The sequence below is a fragment of the Equus przewalskii genome, chromosome 1 (assembly GCF_037783145.1).
Source record: "Equus przewalskii isolate Varuska chromosome 1, EquPr2, whole genome shotgun sequence".
NCBI lineage: Eukaryota > Metazoa > Chordata > Mammalia > Perissodactyla > Equidae > Equus > Equus przewalskii.
Window position 1 is genome coordinate 158,196,954 of NC_091831.1, and position 19,030 is coordinate 158,215,983.

Genomic DNA, 19,030 nt, shown 5'->3' on the forward strand with positions numbered 1-19,030 from the left:
ACCTCATGGAAGAAGTGTCTCATCTGAGCCATTTTGGTTTTGAAGCGCTTTAGTTTTTGATGAATCCTCTTATCCTTCTCTAGCTGGGAGATGGTAGCCCATTCACAGTGCAGATAGGAGCTGAAGGGGATGGAAATAGCCAGTTATGGTGTGAGAAACGGAATTGGTGGGCTAATGTTTAGGAGTCGGAGATTAGCCAGAAGCAGACATAATGAGTACATGCTTAAATGAGGAGACAGTCTCTTAGGTCAGTGCTTCTTAAACCTGAATTTGCACACAAACCACCTGGTCTGGGGTTGGCTTGAAAGTTCACATTTCTAGGAAGCACCCAAATGATGCTAATTCTGCTGGTCCACAGATCACACTTTGACTAGCAAGGTCTTAATGACAGACTAAGGTATAGAGGATCACAAGGGATTTGATTATCAGGAACCACCCTTACCCCACCTTCCTGCAGGGAAATATTAAGAGTCATATCAATTCCTGAACTTCTCTTTGAAAAGCCATTTTCCTTACTGAAAACAATTTGGACTGGAAGACTATAAAAAATGGACATATTCCCACCCAGGATCGACTATACAGGAGAACTTTTTACAACCACGTGGAGTTTGGGGTGAAAAGCTTTTTACATAGATCACATACTAGTTCTTGTACTTGACAAAGAATTCTTCTGCTTCAGTATATTGTCCAGAAGGAAGCTGAGAAGAAAGAAATTATAGTTAGCAATACCTTATTTTTCAAAGAAAGAACCTTTAATTTTAACCACACATGGTAGAGTTTCATACCAATGCTACCAGAACACATTACTGACTGAGGGATTAAAGAACTAATCTGGTACTTCAATACTAGAGGCCTGATAGCTGGAGAAAGTAAGCTTTTTCCCATTTTAAACAGGTAAGTGAAAGAAGAGGCATTAAGACAGTTCCTGCTTTCTAGCTAACTTTCCCCACCATTTCTCCTGACTATACCGTAGCAAGGTATTCTGACATCCAAAGGTGCTCAATAAATAAAGCCTATGAATGGAGCATTATGCGCTGACATCAAAGATAGAGGCCTCACCTCCTTCTTCACAATCCGCATAGAAAGCACTTTGTCAACAATGGCTGCATCTTCTTCACTGGGATTCTCCTGTAGCAAAAGACGCAGTCAGTCAACAGAGATTGTGAGCAGCAGGACAAACCTCCCTAAGTGCTTAAGTTCTCAGCTTACCACAAAGAACTGCATGGAAGGCAAAGTCTCGCCATCTGGTTCCTGCACTGGTTCAGGGAGGATAGGCTCAGTTTTTATTGGACCAGTGACATCTACTTCTTCTTCTTCTTCATCATCTGTGATCTTTATATCCAGATCCTCTGTATATTTTTTTCGCTTAACTTGGCGGTTTGAGCGTCTCTTCTGTAAAGTCAAAAATGATTAAAATAACTGCTTAGTCTCTCAAAGACAAAACCTTTGAAACTATTTGCCTGTTGTCATATATTTAGATTTTACTCCAAAATCCCTATGAAAAATCAAACCAGCAGATGACAAAGAGCTTATTTGTCAAACTATGTGATGTTAAACCATGTAACTTATTCTGTGCACTAAATATTTATTAATTTGCTGTATTGTTTTACCAAAGAACCAGAATCCACCTGAAGGAAACCTGGGTACTACTGCCAAGAAGCTCTGCGAAATTGAAATAGGACTCTCAATCTGCACAGTGCAATGTACTGCACACCAGGAGCAAACCTGAAGAGCAAAGGTGCAAGAAAATTTTGTGTCTAATTTTGTTTCTTTGTTTTAGTTCTAAAGTTTTTTTGTTTTAATAAATAGAATCATACTATACATATTCTTCTGCTGCTTACTTTTTCAGTTAACAATATTTCTTAGAGGTAATTTCCATATCAATATATTTTAGATTGACCTTATTCTTTCAAGTGGTTGAGTAAAACATTTTTTAATTAAGTAATTTAAGTAATACTTGGAGTCATGATAAAACACTGGGAAGAAAGAAGAGACAAAATTTTTATTTTTCAATTATGATTATATCCCTGGAAAACCCAAAAGAATCAAATGAATTATTAGAAGCAGAACTACTGAAACTGAGCAAACTTGCTTGGCATAAAATTAATTTTTAGGGGGCTGGCCCCATAGCCAAGTGGTTAATTCGTGCACTCTGCTTCGGCGGCCCAGGGTTTTGCTGGTTCGGATCCTGGGCGTGGACACAGCACTGCTCATCAGGCCATGCTGAGGCAGCATGCCACATGCCACAACTGGAAGGACCCACAACTAAAAATACACAACTATGTACCGGGGGGCATTGGGGAGAAAAAGGAAAAATGAAATCTTTAAAAAAAAGATTAATTTTTAAAAGTCAATAACACTCTTATATTGACTCAGTCAGAAAGTATAATGAGAGAAAAGATTGTATTTATGAAAACAAAAAGACTAATTATCTAAAGATTAAATTTAGTAAGAAATATATAAAATCTATATGAAGAAAACTTTAAAATGCTGTAGGAGTACATAAGAAATGTTTACTGAACAAACAGTAAAATATACTTGTTCTGGAATAAGAAGACTTAATTTTCCCTAATTACATCAATTTGACCAAACAAAATTACTAAAACTTTTTAATTAGATAAGCTGATTCTAAAATTCAAATGGAGAAACAAACATCTAAGAACAATCAGAAACAATATGAAAAAGTATACTGGGCCTTACCAAGTATTAAGGACAATATAAATCTATACTAATTAACACAGCTTGGTACCTCTCCAAAAAGAGATAAACAGGTCAATGAAACAGTGTCCAAATACAGACTAAAACACTTATGTGGATTTAGAACATGGTAAAAATATCACTTCTAATCGGTGGGAAAAAGTGGATTATTCTATAAATGAGATTGGAAACAAATGGCTAGCCATCTAAAGGATGAAAGAAACAAAATGATAACAGGATCAAAGACTTAAAATTTTTTTTAAAAGACATAAAATTTCTAAAAGAAAATGTGGAAGAATTTTTTATAATCCTGGAGTAGGGAAGGTGTTTTTAATAAACTGGCTCATCAATTTGACCTTGTAAAAAATTTTAAGATATCTACATAATAGAATCCATTATGAACAAAATCGAGACAAATAATAAACTGAGGGGGAAAACGCCATGATATATATTCTAAGCCTAAAAAGTTCTTTTGAATAACCAAGCAAAAGATCAATAACACAACAGAAATATGGGCAAATGACATGAATAGAAAAAAACCACAAATGAACAAAAATACCACACACAAATGGCTTTTAAATGTAAAAAGACACTCACGCTCAAAATAATTATAACTAAAAACTAAACTGAGATACCAATTTTTTTGTACCTAACAGACTGGCAAAAATCAGAAAGTTTGGCCAGATATTTGAAATAGGAACTCACACAGTGTTGGTGAGAGTGCACAGGGGCAGGACCTCTCTAGAAGAAAACTTGATAATATCCTTTGATCCAGCAATTCCACTTCAAAGATATTACCCAACAGATAAATCTGCACATGTACAAATCTCTGTAGCATTACTTGTGGTAACAGAAGACCAAAGAAAATCTAAATGCTCACCAACAGAGGATTGGTTAAACTAATTTTGATGATAGTCAAAAAATGGAAAACCACAGAACTATTTAAAAAGAATGTGGTAGGGTCAGCCCCATGGCATAGTGGTTAAGTTCAGTGCACTCTGCTTCAACAGCCGATTCACGGGATTGGATCCGGGGTGTGGACCTACACGACTCGTCAGCCATGCTGTGAAGGTATCCCACATACTAAATAGAAGAAGACTGGCTCAGATGTTAGCTCAAAGCTAATCTTCCTCAGCAAAAAAAATAAAAGAAAGAATGGGGTAGACTGACAACATCAAATGTTGAAGTTGTAGAACTGTAGAACTGGAACTCTCATAACTGGTGGACATGTACAATCACTTTGGAAGCTGGCAGATTCTTATAAAGTTATATGTTTCTATGTTTAACCTCCCTATGGTCTATCAATTCCATTCCTGGGGATTTAGCTATAAGAAATGAAAAGCTAGATCCACCAAATACTTGTTCTAAGGCTGTTCACTGCAGCCTTACTCATAATAGCTCCAAACAGGAAATAATCCAATTGTCCATTAATAGGAGAATGGATAAACATTGTCATATATTCATAAAATAAAATATTTCCCAAGAAAAAAAAGAATAAACTACTGATACATTCAACAACATGAATGAATCTCAAAAAACATTATGCTGAAAGAAGTGAGACCCAAGAGTACATACTATATGATTGCATTTACAGGAAGTTCAAGAAGAGACCAAGTTAATCTATGGTAATAGAGATGCGAACAATGGTTGCCTACGGTGGGAGGGGGTGGACTGACTGGAAGAAGGTATGAGGGAACTTTCTGGGGTGATGGAACATGGGACTTCATTAAACAACCTATTTTTGTGTATCTTTTAAAATTTTCTTAACAAAAAAGAGGGTGGGGGAAATAAAGGGCTAGGTCTACCTTTTCTGATAAAGAACAACCCTCAAGATGTATTGATGGGGGAAAAAATCAGTACAGAAGAGTAGGAATGAAATACCAATATTAACTGGAAGTAAAAGTAACGTGCTCATGAACGTAAAGAATATGTCTGGAAGGATACACAAAAAAACAGTAACAGAGATTACCTCTAAGGAAAAGAACTAGGGAACTGTGAGGTTCGGGTCTAGATTGGGAGATTTAGTGTCTACTTTTTTGTACTGTCATAATTTTTCTCATACATATATATATATAAGAAATATATATATACTTTAACCTAAAAAACAAAAAGATAAATGTTCAAGGGGTTGAACAACTCACACAGTTCTAAAGAACAAAAATGAATGTAAAGGAATCATAACCAGTTACCTTCAACCCCTCTCCTCAGATACTCTTAAAAATTTCTTATGTATCCTTCCAGGAAAAAAAATGGAGGCACACACATGTATGCACGTATGTATACACGTGTACACACACACACATACACATACTTTTAAAAGTTATTAAAGAGATATTCCATACACTATTATACATCTACCATTTTTCATTTAATATGGAGTTTTCCACATTAGCATACCCTACTCTACTTCATTGTTTTCAATTGTCATTTCATATCCTACTGCATGGATTTTCATAATTTTTATTTAACAATTTCTCCACCAATGGACTTTAAATGTTTGGACATTTTTGCTATTGTAAATACTGCTGTAATACATGCATCACTGCATGCTTTCAAGAATATATTCATAAGGTAGTTTCCAGGGTACACAATCATGGAGTCAAAGGGCATTAACATTTTAAATCTTGTTACATATTGAAACACTGACTTGCCAAAAACATTGTCTCAATACTCCCACCAACTGTGTATAAAATGCCTGTATCTTAAGTCCATTGCCACTTAAGTCCATTATCATTTGTTATGGGTTGTACACTGTGTTCCCTCAAATTCTTATGTTGAAGCCCTAATTCCCACTACCTCAGAATGAGACTGTATTTGGAGAGAGGCCCTTTAAAGAGGTGAATAAGATAAAACAAGGCCATTAGGGTAGACCCTAATTCAATTTGATTGGTGTTCTTAAAAGAAGAGGAAATTTGGACACAGAGAAAGACACCAGAGATGTATGCACTAAGGAAAGACCATGTAGGGACACAGCAAGGAGATGGTCACCTGCAAGCCAAGGAGAGGTCTCAGAGGTAACCAAACCTGATGACCCCTTGATCTTGGACTTCTAGAATTCAGAACTGCGAGAAAATAAATTTCTGTAGTTAAAGCCATCTAATCTGTGCTATTTTGTTATGGCAGCCCTAGCAAACTAATACACAGCTTTTAAATTTTACTAATCTACTTCTTGTATTATAAAAATTTGCCTTCAGTTTGTTTTTTGATTATTTAACAAATAGTTTAATCCTTTATTTCATTTATTTAACAAACATATATAACTCTTACTATACTCTCTTATCACAAGCTAAGCACTGTTCTATGTTTACATTTAATCTTCCTAACAACTCTACTTGGTAGGTATGATTATGAGCATTTTAGAGATGAGGAAATTGAGGCACCAAGAGGTAAAGTAAACTAGGCTGAAGTGACAATGTTAGTAAATAGCAGAGTTAAGATGAGAATCCATGAAATCTTGTTCCAGAGTGTGCTCTTAACCACTATGCTGTTTATGGAATTTTTTTGTTGTTATACATGCATAATTCTTCTTTTCTGCTTTTTCTCCCCAAATCCCCCCCAGTAGTTGTGTATTATAGTTGTGGGTCCTTCTGGTTGTGCCATGTGGGATGGCACCTCAGCATGGCCTAATGAGCACTGATGTCTGCGCCCAGGATCTGAACCGGCGAAACCCTGGGCTGCCAAAGTGGAGTGTGAGAACTTAATCACTTGGCCATGGGGCTGGCCCCATACATGCATAATTTTTATGCAGTTCAATGTATCAATCTTTCACTTTATGAATTCTGAATTTTAATACTCTCTTTAGAAAGATCTACTCTACTGAATAATTATAAAACAAACCTTTCCATGTTCTATAGAAAGTTCATGATATCTATTTTTACATTTAGACCTCTGATTAAAGTAGAATTTGTATTTAAGGAATGACACAAGAAATCAGTTTTATTTATTTTTTCTTAAATGGCCAGCCAGTTGTCCTAATATAATTTATTAAATAATCTTTAAAATAGCATTTTAAGGGCCGGCCCCGTGGCCAAGTGGTTAAGCTCGTGTGCTCCACTTCGGTGGCCCGGGGTTTCGCTGGTTCGAATCCCGGGTGCAGACATGGCATGGCTCATCAAGCCATGCTGAGGTGGCATCCCACATGCCACACCTAGAAGGACCCACAACTAAAAATATACATAACTATGTACTGGGGGGCTTTGGGGAGAAAAAGGAAAAATAAAATCTTTAAAAAAAAATAGCATTTTAACTTCATACACTAAATTGTTGTAACTATTTGAATTTATTTCTAGGCCCTACTATCTTTTATTAATCTGCTATTTCTTATTTCAAACTCTTGATAATTATTGTTTCATAATATGCTCTGACGTCTGTTAAATGTAGTTTTTGCCTCATTTTCCTTTTCAAAAATGTCTTGGCTATTCTCACAGCTTAATTTCCCCCAGGAGAAGCCAAGTATCAGTTTGTCAATGTTTTAAATGTAACTTAAGAAAGAGGGGAGGCGTTTATAAGAATTAATAGCTAGAAAAGGCACTTAAGATTCATTTGGTCCAAACCTCCATTTACAAATGAGGAATTCAGACACAACTAAGCATAAACTGGCTAAGCCCACAGAGCTGCTTAGAAGTACCAGGGGTCTCCTGAATCTTAATACCAGGTTCTTTCTATGGTTGGAAACTGCAGCCAAAGATGGAACGGTAAGGGAAGAATCAGAGACAGAAGACTAAAGTTCTTCTGGTCCAGCTTCTTTTATTCTCTTCCAATGTCTCTCATCTTCAAAAGGTAGGAAAAAAACATGGTGCTTAAGCACCTCAGTTCAGAGTCAGAATCCTGAAGTGTAGAAAAGGTAAGGCTAAAGGGATAGCTGGACAGTTCCAAGAGAAACCAAAGCACAGACACAGCCACGACAACAATCATACAACATGATTTCATTTTTGCTTAGTTTTTGAAACATAAGAATTTGAGGAAAATGGGTATTGCTATTTTTATAGTAATATGTTTTTGCCTAAAAAGACAAAAATTTAAAAGATATGACCATGACCAGATCTACCTCGTTTACCTTTTAGGCCTATCTCTGGTTTAGAAAAAATGTTGAAATGTGCATAGGCTTATAGACTCTCAGTCTCTATTTCCTAGTTTATCTGTCAGAATTAACATGAATTTTCTACTAAGTTCTTTAGGGATCCTTTTACCTGAATGCTGCTTTCTTCATCTTCCCGGGGTGACTGTGCAGGCATGACTTCCACATCTGAATTATCAGATGAGGTATTACGCTTTCTCTTCTTACCCACCACAGGAGTGATGGTACTAAAAAGGAAAAACCAAATTCATTTTCAGTGAGGGCAAGGAAAATTTAGGAGTAAGAAAATATAATTAATCTAAACCATCACATATGAAGCTTCCAGACAGAAGTGTTTAGATCTTCAGTCTGTGGGACACATAGCTATTGAGTAGGGTATTTGAAAAAAAAAAGATATTGGGGTTTCTAAACCACAGGCTGACCTTTACACCACATTTCACAAATCCTTGCTACCACTGTATTCACAAATACTTGAAGGAAGATAGCATGTGATAGCAGAATGAATACTGGACTAAGAATTACAAGGCCTCATTTTAGTCCCAGTTGTCATTAGCTTCCTTATTTGTAAATGGTGATGGTATTTGTAATACCTGGCTTGACAGTTGTTGAGGATCAAATAAAATAATAGATATGAAACTTGTTTTTTAAAACCTGAAAAATCCTGTACAAATATAAAGAATTGGTATAATTACACCAAAAAGCCTAAAGAATCCCAGGGAGTAGAAGCTACGGAGAAAGGAGTGAAGCTACAAGACGTGGAAGGGAAAGAGAGGACACTCAGTTGTGACAAGAATTATGTGGCAAGCCTCAGTTCTGTCAACACTGCTTAAGGCTGACAGTGATGGATGAAATCTTCTTCAGTTCACAGATGAGATGCAAGAACAAGGCAGCTGTGTCTCCAGCAGCTCTCCTTTACAGGTATGGGTGGAAGGAGGGTAGTGAAAAATCTTTCAGACTACAGTGATACAAAATCAGGAAGAATATATAAAAACATAGTCATAGCTTTTAAATGTAACCTCCAACACAATGACTGGCTATCTTTCCTACGCCTTAATGTTTCTCTTTCAAACTATGAAAGTTTGCAAATTTCTGTTTAACAAATCATACGAGCATTTGGACAGAGAAAAGAAAGGCCTTATCTTCTATGACAGATAGACCACCTTGAACTATGTTGCTGCTAAATACAAGTAGTTCCTCTCAAAACTAGTTTAAACTGAGTGCACTGCCCTCAAATGTGCCATCAAAATAACAACGGGTGGTACTCACTTTAGTTTACTCTTGCCCTTGGTTTTGGAGGTACCAGATGTTTTGCTCTTCTTTGGCTTTTCTTCCTTGAGCCTCTCCCCACTGCTCTTCTTCCTGCGTTTCTTTTCACCTTCTTCCTCTGGCCGAACGCTGGGCAGCTCATCCTCATTCAGGACTCGAGGTATGTTCTGCTCACCCCGGGCACGGGCCCTAGCAATGGCCTCTGCTACAATCCGATTTGCTTTCTCTTGCTTCTTCTGGTGCTCCAGCCTGCGGTTTTCCTCCATTCCCGTCTTGCCCCCGCTATGGGGAGCAGAGCTTGCTGGTGAGGACAGAGCTGCCACTTCACTGGCACTTAGAACTTTAACTACTGAGAGCCCAGAAGAGGCCCCTTGAGAAGAGCCAGCCTATAGAAATAAAGACACTAAAATTTCAACATGCTTATAACTAAATGGCCTAATAAAACCCAGCTCTGAAGCAGGTAGGCTGGAAACTTTAGTCATCTAATTCCTCATGAACCAGACTCAGACCAAGTCTTAGCGAACCTAGACACATTAAAAAAAAAGTGTTTTTTGGTGGGAAGGAGGTGAGAAAACGCAAGAATTGTGCCAAATTAAACTTCAATATCCCTTAGCCATGCTCCTAATGTGAATACCCATCTCCAATATTCTAGAAAAATTTCAAACAACAGAGCGATACTGGTCTCCTGGCTAAAAGTAAAAAAATTCAAATTCGACTCTTGGCCTACCTTTATCTCCCTGGGGGCATAGGAGGAATGATAATCACTTGACTTCTTTAAGTCTATTCTTAAGACTATTTCTTAATCTTTCAAATGAGAGGCTATTTTGAATCATTTTTATTTCACAAGAATATTAGGAAAAGATTGGAAATGAAACAGTCCAAAGATAAGTACCAGATAAACCATCTCTTATCCCAAGGCCAACAATAACCCTCAAATCTTTTCATGATATAATTAAAACCAGGTTTCCATGGGTGAAAGAAATAGAAGTCTGCATCTCAGCTCAGAGTTATGAATCTAGAGCAGCCCCAGATTCAACAGTGAGTGGTTGCTGAGGATAAGAGCAAAGGACTAAGAGGTCTGTTTTTGTTCCTAACTGTGTAAATCTCACCTGTGGCTGCAGCACCACCTTGAGTGGTACTGAAAGTCTTTGTCCTGGGCTCTGTCCTGGTCCCATTATCTGAGCCTGCTGCACAGAGGAAAGAGTCACTGGCTGGGCTGAGGGTGGTTGCTGGGGCTGCGGCTGTGATGACGGAGGCTGTGGTACAATCTGGATTTTCTGCTGTGGCTGCTGCACCTGCAGCTGGATAGTTACTACTTTGGCAGGCTGCCCCTGGGCATTCTTGGCTTGAGTGAGGGCTGCCAGCTGGTTACCCTGTAACACTATCTTGCCTGGTAGACTCCCTAGCACGACATGCCGGTGTCCTTGGGGACCTCCAGACTGTGGCTGCTGGAGGACCAGGGTGATGCGTTTCGATTCACCCTAGAATGAAGAAAGGAAATTGCAAGAGGGGTACAACATTAAAGAATGGTATATCCTTAAATATCTAATAGTCTTCCTCATTCTAGAGTCATAAAAACTGAGGGTCAGAAGACAAAATACAATTCATTTTGTTCATCCTCCTATCTGTCCTAGTAGAATCTTTTCTATAACACCTCTGGCCAGTGGGTATCAAGTCTACTTTTGGAAAACGCCTGATGGGAGATTCGCTATCTTCTAAGGCAGTCATTCCATTTTTTGGAAATCTATTAGAACAAAAGTCTTTATACTGAACTGAAATCTGCCTCCTCACAGCTTCTTTCCACTGGTCCTACTGATCTTAATACTGCCCCCCTGCCCCCAGACTCTTTTGGCCCTTTATTCAGAGGCTACAGCCTCTACTCTCAAGAAAGAAACTAGTTTTTTCACTGGGCAGAGTCAGAGGAGGACAATCTTGGTAATAAGAACAGAGGAAAGATTCACATAGCTTCTATAAGTCTTGGAAATATAAACAAATATATTTTTTCAAAAATGATTCTTCATTCCCATAGCATCCTATATTTCTCATAAAACCTTATATCATACATCATTGTGAATTCTTGTTTAATGTCTGTCTTTCCTGGCAGACTGTGAGCTCTGCAAGGACAGGGACTGTGCTGTCTTGTTTGGCACAGTATAAACATGTAGTAAGAGCTCAAAAAATATGTTAATGCTAACTGTCTCCACCTGGTAAGTGATAAGTATGTAGCTGTCAACACTAACTGATAAAAAGCAAAGATGGAATTGTAACAGGATTTCCTAGAGATAGCTCTCATGGGCTCTCTCACACACAGTTGCTGGGCCCTCTACTAAACCACAATTCACCTCCCCCTTTCACTCAAGTCACCTGGGTAGGTGTAGAGGTCAGAGTAACTGCAGGCTTCAGTGGGGGCCCTGTGGCCCCAGGGTTTCCAGCAGGAGCTGAACCCTTAACTGGCTGTAGGACCAGCTGCTTTACTGGTCGGCTGGGCTGGACAATGCGCTGAACAGTAGCCTGGTTCCCAGGGACCTTGGCGGCCAACACTGTATTACCAGAGACAATGGAAACACCCGGTCGAAGGGGAGTGCCGGTTAGCACTTTGGTAAAAGTGACTTTTCCACCATTGGCTGTGCCGGCCACCAGGGGCTGAGCTGTGCTGGTGATACCTTGGGCCTGAATTTGTGCCACATGGGCACCAGTGACTGAGGAGCTTGGTGGGGCCTTAAGGATAACAATCTTAGGGGCTGACTGAGGTGGTTGCCCTGCAGCACTACTGGAGGAGACAGCTGTGGCAGAGACACCCATGAAAGGATTCCCTTGGCTCAGGATCTCCTGGTTCTTGGAGACCTGCAAAAGTCCTGATGTTGACGTCGATGTCTGTAAGACAGGTTGGGCTGGCTGCTCCTGGCTGACAGGCTGAGTGGTATAATCATGCAAGGTTAAAGATTCTGGAGCTGGAGCTGTTGATTCTTTGGGAAGTTCTGTGGGGGCTGTTTCCTCTGGTGGGGGGACCAGGTCACTTGCTGATGTATTCCCCACATCACCACCTCCACCATCCTGGTTCATCTGATCCAAGGAATCCAGAGAGCTTGGCAGTCCAAGGGCTTCCTCAATGGGGTCTTGTGTGACCTGGTTGAAACTGTCATCAGTCAGAGAGTCCAGGCCAAACAAATTTGGGTCATCGAACAGATCCATGATGGGGTCTGCCATTTTGGGAAAGCAATGCAGGGTACTTCCCCAATGTCTAGGGAGGGAAGGGGAGGGGGGGTACTGGCTCTCCCCTCCCCTCCCCTATTAAGAAAAAAATGTACACAATGGAAGAAGACTATTCTTCAGGTAAAGAGGCAAGAAACAAGTGCATGTCAGATTGTCCTGACCTTCATGGAGCAAGATGCCTAGGTCTTCAGAGGAAGATGGTGGAACTCCTGTTGTGGAAAGACAAATGAAAAATAAGCAAAGTAGGTGACCACAAGGAAAATTTCTCCTTCTTAGGTACTACTCTTAATATCAAATAGCATCAAAATAATGAGAGAAGAGGGGAAATATGAGGTAATCTGAGGACAGAGACACGGCAGAAAGAACACTCACATTTCTGCTTCAAAACTAAAACTAAAAAAGAAAAAAAGAAGTAAACCAACTCTACTTTTGGCCTCTTACTCCTACACACTCTGAACTTTCTGGCTGTCAAGATCATTCAGCTGTCTCTGTCCATTTCTTTTTACAATTATCATTCTTAGGTAGAGATCTAGAAATTTAATATTCATTCACCTTCTACCTCAGGTTCTTAAGCTGCCAGAACTTAACCGTATACCAGCAGCATTTCAGTGAATATACATAAAGGTTTTTGGATATGATGTATTTTAGATAGTTTTACTTACTACTGGCAAAAACAACCACCTTTAACCAAGCTCATAGCACAAACTTGCTAAGCTTACAGTATAATTTTACCCAGAAAGTTTCACAAACTTTATTCTTGTTAATCTGTAGTAAGCTTTATTCAATTAATCTGTACATAGTATTTCTATTCTGAAGTCCCCTCCCCATCTCTCATATTTAAGATCAAAAACTGCCTATGAAAAAGATTCAAAGAATTCTACATTTTAGTTCTAGTTTATCTTCCCAACATTCCCTCTCATCACTTCCTATATATACCCTACATTCTAGTCTAACTAGACTACACAGTTCCCTTAATGTGATTACTATCTGCAAGACTTTGCCTATTATGCTGTAGCTTCTACCTGCAACAGACTACCCTGACTCCCAAACGTCTGTCCCAGCTGAAATCTTTCCCACCCTCAAAGGTCTTCTACTCCATAAACCAAGCCCTGAACCTCTGGTCCCTTTAACAACAGAGCAATTTGTGATGACTTGGTCCCTTAACCTTTAAATACCACAGCATTGTTTGCACCTTATTTGAAAGCACTTATATTTAATATTTTACTAAAATGGTTAAGTCTCTTGTCCATATCCTCTGAAGGCTTAAATGGTTCCTTTGTGCAAATTATAAAAAGCTGCCTGCTCCTCAAGATGCTTGTCTGCCATCTGCTGGAAAATTGTCATACTAAACATATTATTGATGATAATAATGAATATGTGCAATGCACACCCTGTACGATCCTGCAGGGTAGCCCAGCTCCTCTCTCCCCAAGAGACAAAAAGTTCCTGGATGGTAGGGACCACATCTTATTTATCTGTGGATTCCTAAAGAACCAAGAGGATATCACATCCACAGTAGCTGCTCAAAAAAATACTTAATGACTTAATATACTTGCCTGCAGTATCTGGAATGAACCATTCAGCTCTTATAGAAACTAAATGGTATTCCCTGATTCTGAGACGAGATAGTAGAAAGCTTCCCATCTTGAAAAATTGTCCTACAAATAACTGAAAGTATGTTAACCAAATTCACATCTGGGGCTTTAAATCCATGAAAATGCTAGAAAAAGGAAAAACTAAGACAAGCAATTCTAAGTACTTCATCATATAATTACACTATATGAAAACGTAGTATCTGTTCTTTGTATATGACATCAAAATTAGACAATCCAGGGAAGCCTTGCTTGATAAGACCATTTCTCCTTTTAGAAGACACTAGAGAAGAAATTTGTCAGTGACACAGTACAGACTTGACTGAAGAAGGCTTTACCACGTAACTCCCAAAGTACTTTTTTGCTTCCTTAACCCATTCCAGTTATCCTTATAAAACAAAATAAGGTGGGTAAATATCCCAGAAACTCAGACATAGATAAAAAGAACAAACTCATCAGCAGTTGGCATATCAGTCAAAATTACAAAGTATACATGGCACCTCCAACAATGTTAAACAAGATCTTCCTTGCTTCAGTAATTGTACACCTTTCACATCTCACCCAGGATCCATATCACTTCCCACTCCTGGCTAAACTATTCTACCAACTCATTCCAGCCTATCCTATCTAATACCTGTCCCAAAGTTATTCAAAATGGCAATCAGAAAAGTTATGGATGTTTCTTGATTTAATGAAAATCTACTCAATAATTTTATAAATTTTCTCAAAACCACCATCAACTTTTTTCTAGTTATGCCCTACACTGCAATCGATTATCTTTCATCTCCTATTCACTGTCAGACAAGTTACACTATCTATCTAACAGTTAGGTGTCATATAAAAACTACAGTGAAAGTTTCTACTAACTAGAAATTTATGCTGATAATAGTTTATAACCTGCTTTTTCTTCCATGGAGTATCTTGTCCTTTCCATGACTCCTTGCTATTTATTCACCCAAATGCTCTTTCTTCCCGCCACAGCAGCCCAATCTCAGACAGAAACAGACCTCATTTTTTAATGGGAAAAACAAGGCTAACAGTTTCTGATATTTCCTTACCTGCATATGACTCAAGTATAAGTTTTTAAAGGTCAATGCATTTATCATTTATCCCTCTTCCTAATGTTTGGGCCAAATTTCTGCTGCTTCTAGTTCAGTCTGGGCCCAATAATTTAAAAACCTCACCATCAACTTAATGCCATACCACTGAGTTTCACTATTTCTTAGTCCCATCCCATCAACTCACCTCTACTGACCTAATTCATCTTGTACTTATTTTTTAAATCCTAGTCTCCTGCTTCTTTTCTAGTTTCCATCTTTAAGTTGTCCTTGACTCTCAAAAGATTTAACCTTCTCTCAACATACCTCCAACTCTCTTCACCCCACCTTCTATTTCTACTTGCAGGTCATCTTGATTGTATCTACATCTGGCCTATTCTACCAAACTCATTTATCCCGTAACTTCTCTTTCTATGGTTCAAATCCTGGTCATAAAACTATATAGATGTTAAGCATTCAAAAATATGAAGAATTCAGATATCCCTAAGCAAAGCAACTGCCTAGATAAAGAAATCGTACCAAACTTTTATCATATTAAGAATGAAAGCCAGTCTTGGCCTACCATTGCCCAAAAGAGAAACACATATTTATGCTCAAAAGGAAAGACACAGTTTTATGGTTGCACTTAATTATTTTCCATAATTCCAAACCAACGACCAGAATAATGACAGAAACCATATAGGGGTGGGAATTGGGGAGAAATGGAACAAACTAGTAAGTGAAGGTTAAAACCCAAGGCCACCCATCTAAAATCTCCAAATAACAAGCCAGTTAAATACTTCATATAATAGCCTTTCATCTCACCTCCCTCTTAAAGGGGGAACTACTCCTTTGCCTCAGGGTAAGTATAAATGGATCTTGTTCTGCAACCTTACTACCTCTAATGTAGTTCTTCTTGGGTTTTTTGGAATCTAGAGTCTCAACTCTTCCGTTCTTATTTTACATGTCTTCTCACTCTTGACCATTTCAATAACAACTTGTCTAATCATAAAGGACTTTGTTTTACTCTACTCTACACTTTTCCTTCTCAATCTCCCCATACCTTTCAAAGAGCAGTGATTCTCAACTGGGGTGGGGGATGGAAGGTATGTAAGGTTTGAAAATGTGTATTCAATGCCATAACTTTATATTTATCAAATGGAAAAGGAAAATATATCTCATTGTTTAAGTTATTTATATTCAATAAAACTGGACAAAACCTTCTTGGCCAGTAAAGATCTGTAAAAGACAACACAGGGGGTTGGAGGGGCAGAAAAAGCATTTCTAGTTTGGAAGGGTTATCAACATCTCTGGTGGGATAAAATTTCTTATGGTCTCTCAAAAGGGAGTTTATCATAGTTTATTGTTTATGATGGATGAGAAATACTGAAACAGAGATTATTCCAGTTTCTAATAGATAAAATTATATAAACCACACTATAGACATCTAGTCACCATTTACAGATTCCTCTGTACTGCCCATCCTCTTAGAAGATAATGAACAAATGTCATATTGACAAATACTGGATTTTCTTTGTAATATGCACTTTTAGAAAGTACTATCCATGCCCTCTTAACCTCCAACTGCTCAAAGATTCAGAAAAGAACAAACTATTTTACTTCAAAGTATAAATCTTGTTATTGGAAACTGTATCCTTTCAAGAAGATCAGCTGCAGAGAGACATAAACATGTAACAGAAACACAAGATGGGTAGAAGCTGCTTAATTTAAATGAGAAATCCCTTGAAAATAAAATAATCAGAAGCCTAAAATGAAAATCATCAACATAATTTTAAAAGAGAAGGATTTTAAAACTGTGCCATGGAGACATTTGTGAGACCCAAAGGGTCTCTAATCTTATAAAGAAATGGGAAATAAACATTCAAGGTGAATGAAATCACAATTTAGGGTCAGCAAGGGATCAGGATGGAAAGACACAGACCATAAGAAATACAGCTATTAACTTGGAGACACTCAAGAGATTTCCTCAAGATTGAGATCCTAGGCCATTTTCCCTATCTTCACCATTCTCATTGCCAAATGTGTGGCTACTCTGTTTCCGTTTTCCCAATTACTGAAGGAAAAAGCACTCACACCTCAGTCAGGGGTATGGACATTTAGGGGCAAACATGGCTGGTGAATTGAGCCCTTCTGAATAAACAGGGAAAGCAAAATAGGCAACTATGAAAGCTAAAAGCATGTACGTATGTTCAGGGGCAAAGGAGAAACAACAGAAATTATGTACTCAAAGAGGAGAAAGAAAGGGGTAAGGTAAGGAAGTGAGGGGTTGATGGAGAGGGAAACGCGACTGGGGGTGGGGGTGGCGGGACCCGGGGACATTACCTGCTCATACTGCCGGGGTTGGTGCCAGTAAGGCCCATATAGCAAAGGCGAGGTATTTCTGGCAACTGGCGCCCCAAAAATGGACATGAGGTACATGCACTTGAGGGAGGGATCTACTGGGGTGCCCTCCAGGGCGGGGATGGCCAAGACGGGAAGATGCGGGGGGAGGGGGGGTGTGGATGCCCGGGTGGGAGCAATGTTAGGGCGGAAGCTACAGGCTGGAAGGCCCGACAAGCCCTGAAGGAGAAAAGGAGCTGTGCCTCACCCCAGCTGGATAAGAGAGGTGCCTTTACCTGCAGCGGCCGTGGGGGGCCGGTTCGCCCCTCTCGCTGTCTCTCCAGCACCAGTTCCCCCTCCTCCTGCGCAACCTAACATAATGCTCCTGCCCGCCCCACGTCCTCATTGGCTAAACCCCACTGCCACTCACCAGAAGCGCAAAGACGCAAAACAGCGCAAGGGGAGGGACTAGACAGAACTTCCCCCTCCCCCCCGCCACCACGGGTTAGGTTGAGAGCGCACGGAGAGGCCTATCCGGTTTCTAGGGCCCAGGCGAAGCCTGCAGCTTGCTTGAAAAAAAGGGGCCTGGCCAGAGGAACGGTCTGTTGCTGCGGGGAAACTACTCGGGGGATTAAATTCCCTACCACCTACACTGTATTCTGCACACCAAAGAGCATAAACTCAGGAGGGAAGGTTCCACACTAGGCCAACTCCACCTCCCTCTCAGTCCTCTGCCTTCTAGCAGCCCTGTCAACCCCTGTGCTGCAGTGTCTAGACCTTATCCCATTACCCACTAAAAGGGGACAACCCTCCCTCCACCATGGGATTGAGTCTGCCTAGTTGCTGGAATATGGGGCCTTTTACTCTTAAAACATAAAGCACTCTTTCTGCCACAACTCATAATGCTGGTTTGCATTCCTGACACTCCAATCCCTGGGCAACAGTATCTCTTTCTAGAAAGTAATCTCAGGGGCCGTGTAACAATTCCTAACTTCCTCCCCTCCAAAACACACACCCACTCCTCAACCCCAACCTCGGTCTTCGGCCCCCTCTCGACTTCTCTTGAAACAGCCCATTTTACATATTGGCCAGTGCCCACTTTGCAATGCCACTTGAGACCACCTAATTCCCAAGGAGACTAATCAACCCCTGAATTGTTATGCAAGCTTAAATCCTCCAAAGTAAACTGTTATTAAAAACAGCTTCTTACCTCCTGACCACTAGTTTCCCCTGAAATGTAACCATCCTCAACACTGAAATCCTGTTTTCTGTACTCTAGGACACAAATGAGGAATAAGATCAACTTGGCCTTAGATCTATTTTTAAAGATCCTAGCATTACCACTATTGCTAGGAACATCCAATTGCCACTCCTGTAAACAGCAATACTGTTTTCCCATTCACTCAGGCTCAAAACCTCAAAGGTGTCTCTGAAACTTTCTCCTGTATCCACCATCCGATCAGTTGCCAAGCCCCACTGACTCTCTTGCCATATATCACAGTTTGATTTTGGAGCTGGCCAAGACTTAGGCAGTCATATCAAGTCAGCCCTCTTGTACACACGAGAAAACTGAGGCTTAGAGAGTTGAGTGATTCAACTATGAAACTAAGAGGCAAAGTTAAGATTCATATGTCTGACCCCTCTATTTCTGCTGCCATCTCTTTATTTATGCAGTTGCTTATGTAAAAGAAAGCCTCATAACTGATCTTTCCCCTTACAAATCCATTCCGCTACCAGATTAATTTCCTAAAACACAGTTTAGTCAAATCAGCCTCCTAGGTAAAAACTTTCAAAGATTCCCCGTTACT

The 19,030-nt window shown here is 39.5% G+C and overlaps 1 protein-coding gene across 15 annotated transcripts in view; it reads right to left on the bottom strand.

Moving 5' to 3' along the window:
• CHD8 (chromodomain helicase DNA binding protein 8) overlaps positions 1–19,030 on the bottom strand; it is a 58,324-nt gene that overhangs the window by 26,775 nt on the left and 12,519 nt on the right. For 5 of the 15 annotated variants that reach the window (XM_070585854.1, XM_070585830.1, XM_070585869.1 and 2 more), the window contains exons 2-9: positions 12,415–12,462; positions 10,150–10,521; positions 9,041–9,426; positions 7,887–8,001; positions 1,210–1,392; positions 1,060–1,128; positions 643–698; positions 3–120 (exon numbers count right to left, since the gene is read on the bottom strand). In XM_070585854.1, coding sequence (XP_070441955.1) covers positions 3–120; positions 643–698; positions 1,060–1,128; positions 1,210–1,392; positions 7,887–8,001; positions 9,041–9,426; positions 10,150–10,521; positions 12,415–12,420 — 1,305 coding nt within the window. In that variant the 5' untranslated portion in view covers positions 12,421–12,462. Of the gene's footprint in view, positions 1–2; positions 121–642; positions 699–1,059; positions 1,129–1,209; positions 1,393–7,886; positions 8,002–9,040; positions 9,427–10,149; positions 10,522–11,404; positions 12,388–12,414; positions 12,463–17,518; positions 17,609–19,030 lie in introns of those variants that run through there. The other 10 variants (XM_070585878.1, XM_070585835.1, XM_070585861.1 and 7 more) reach the window with 5 other exon arrangements.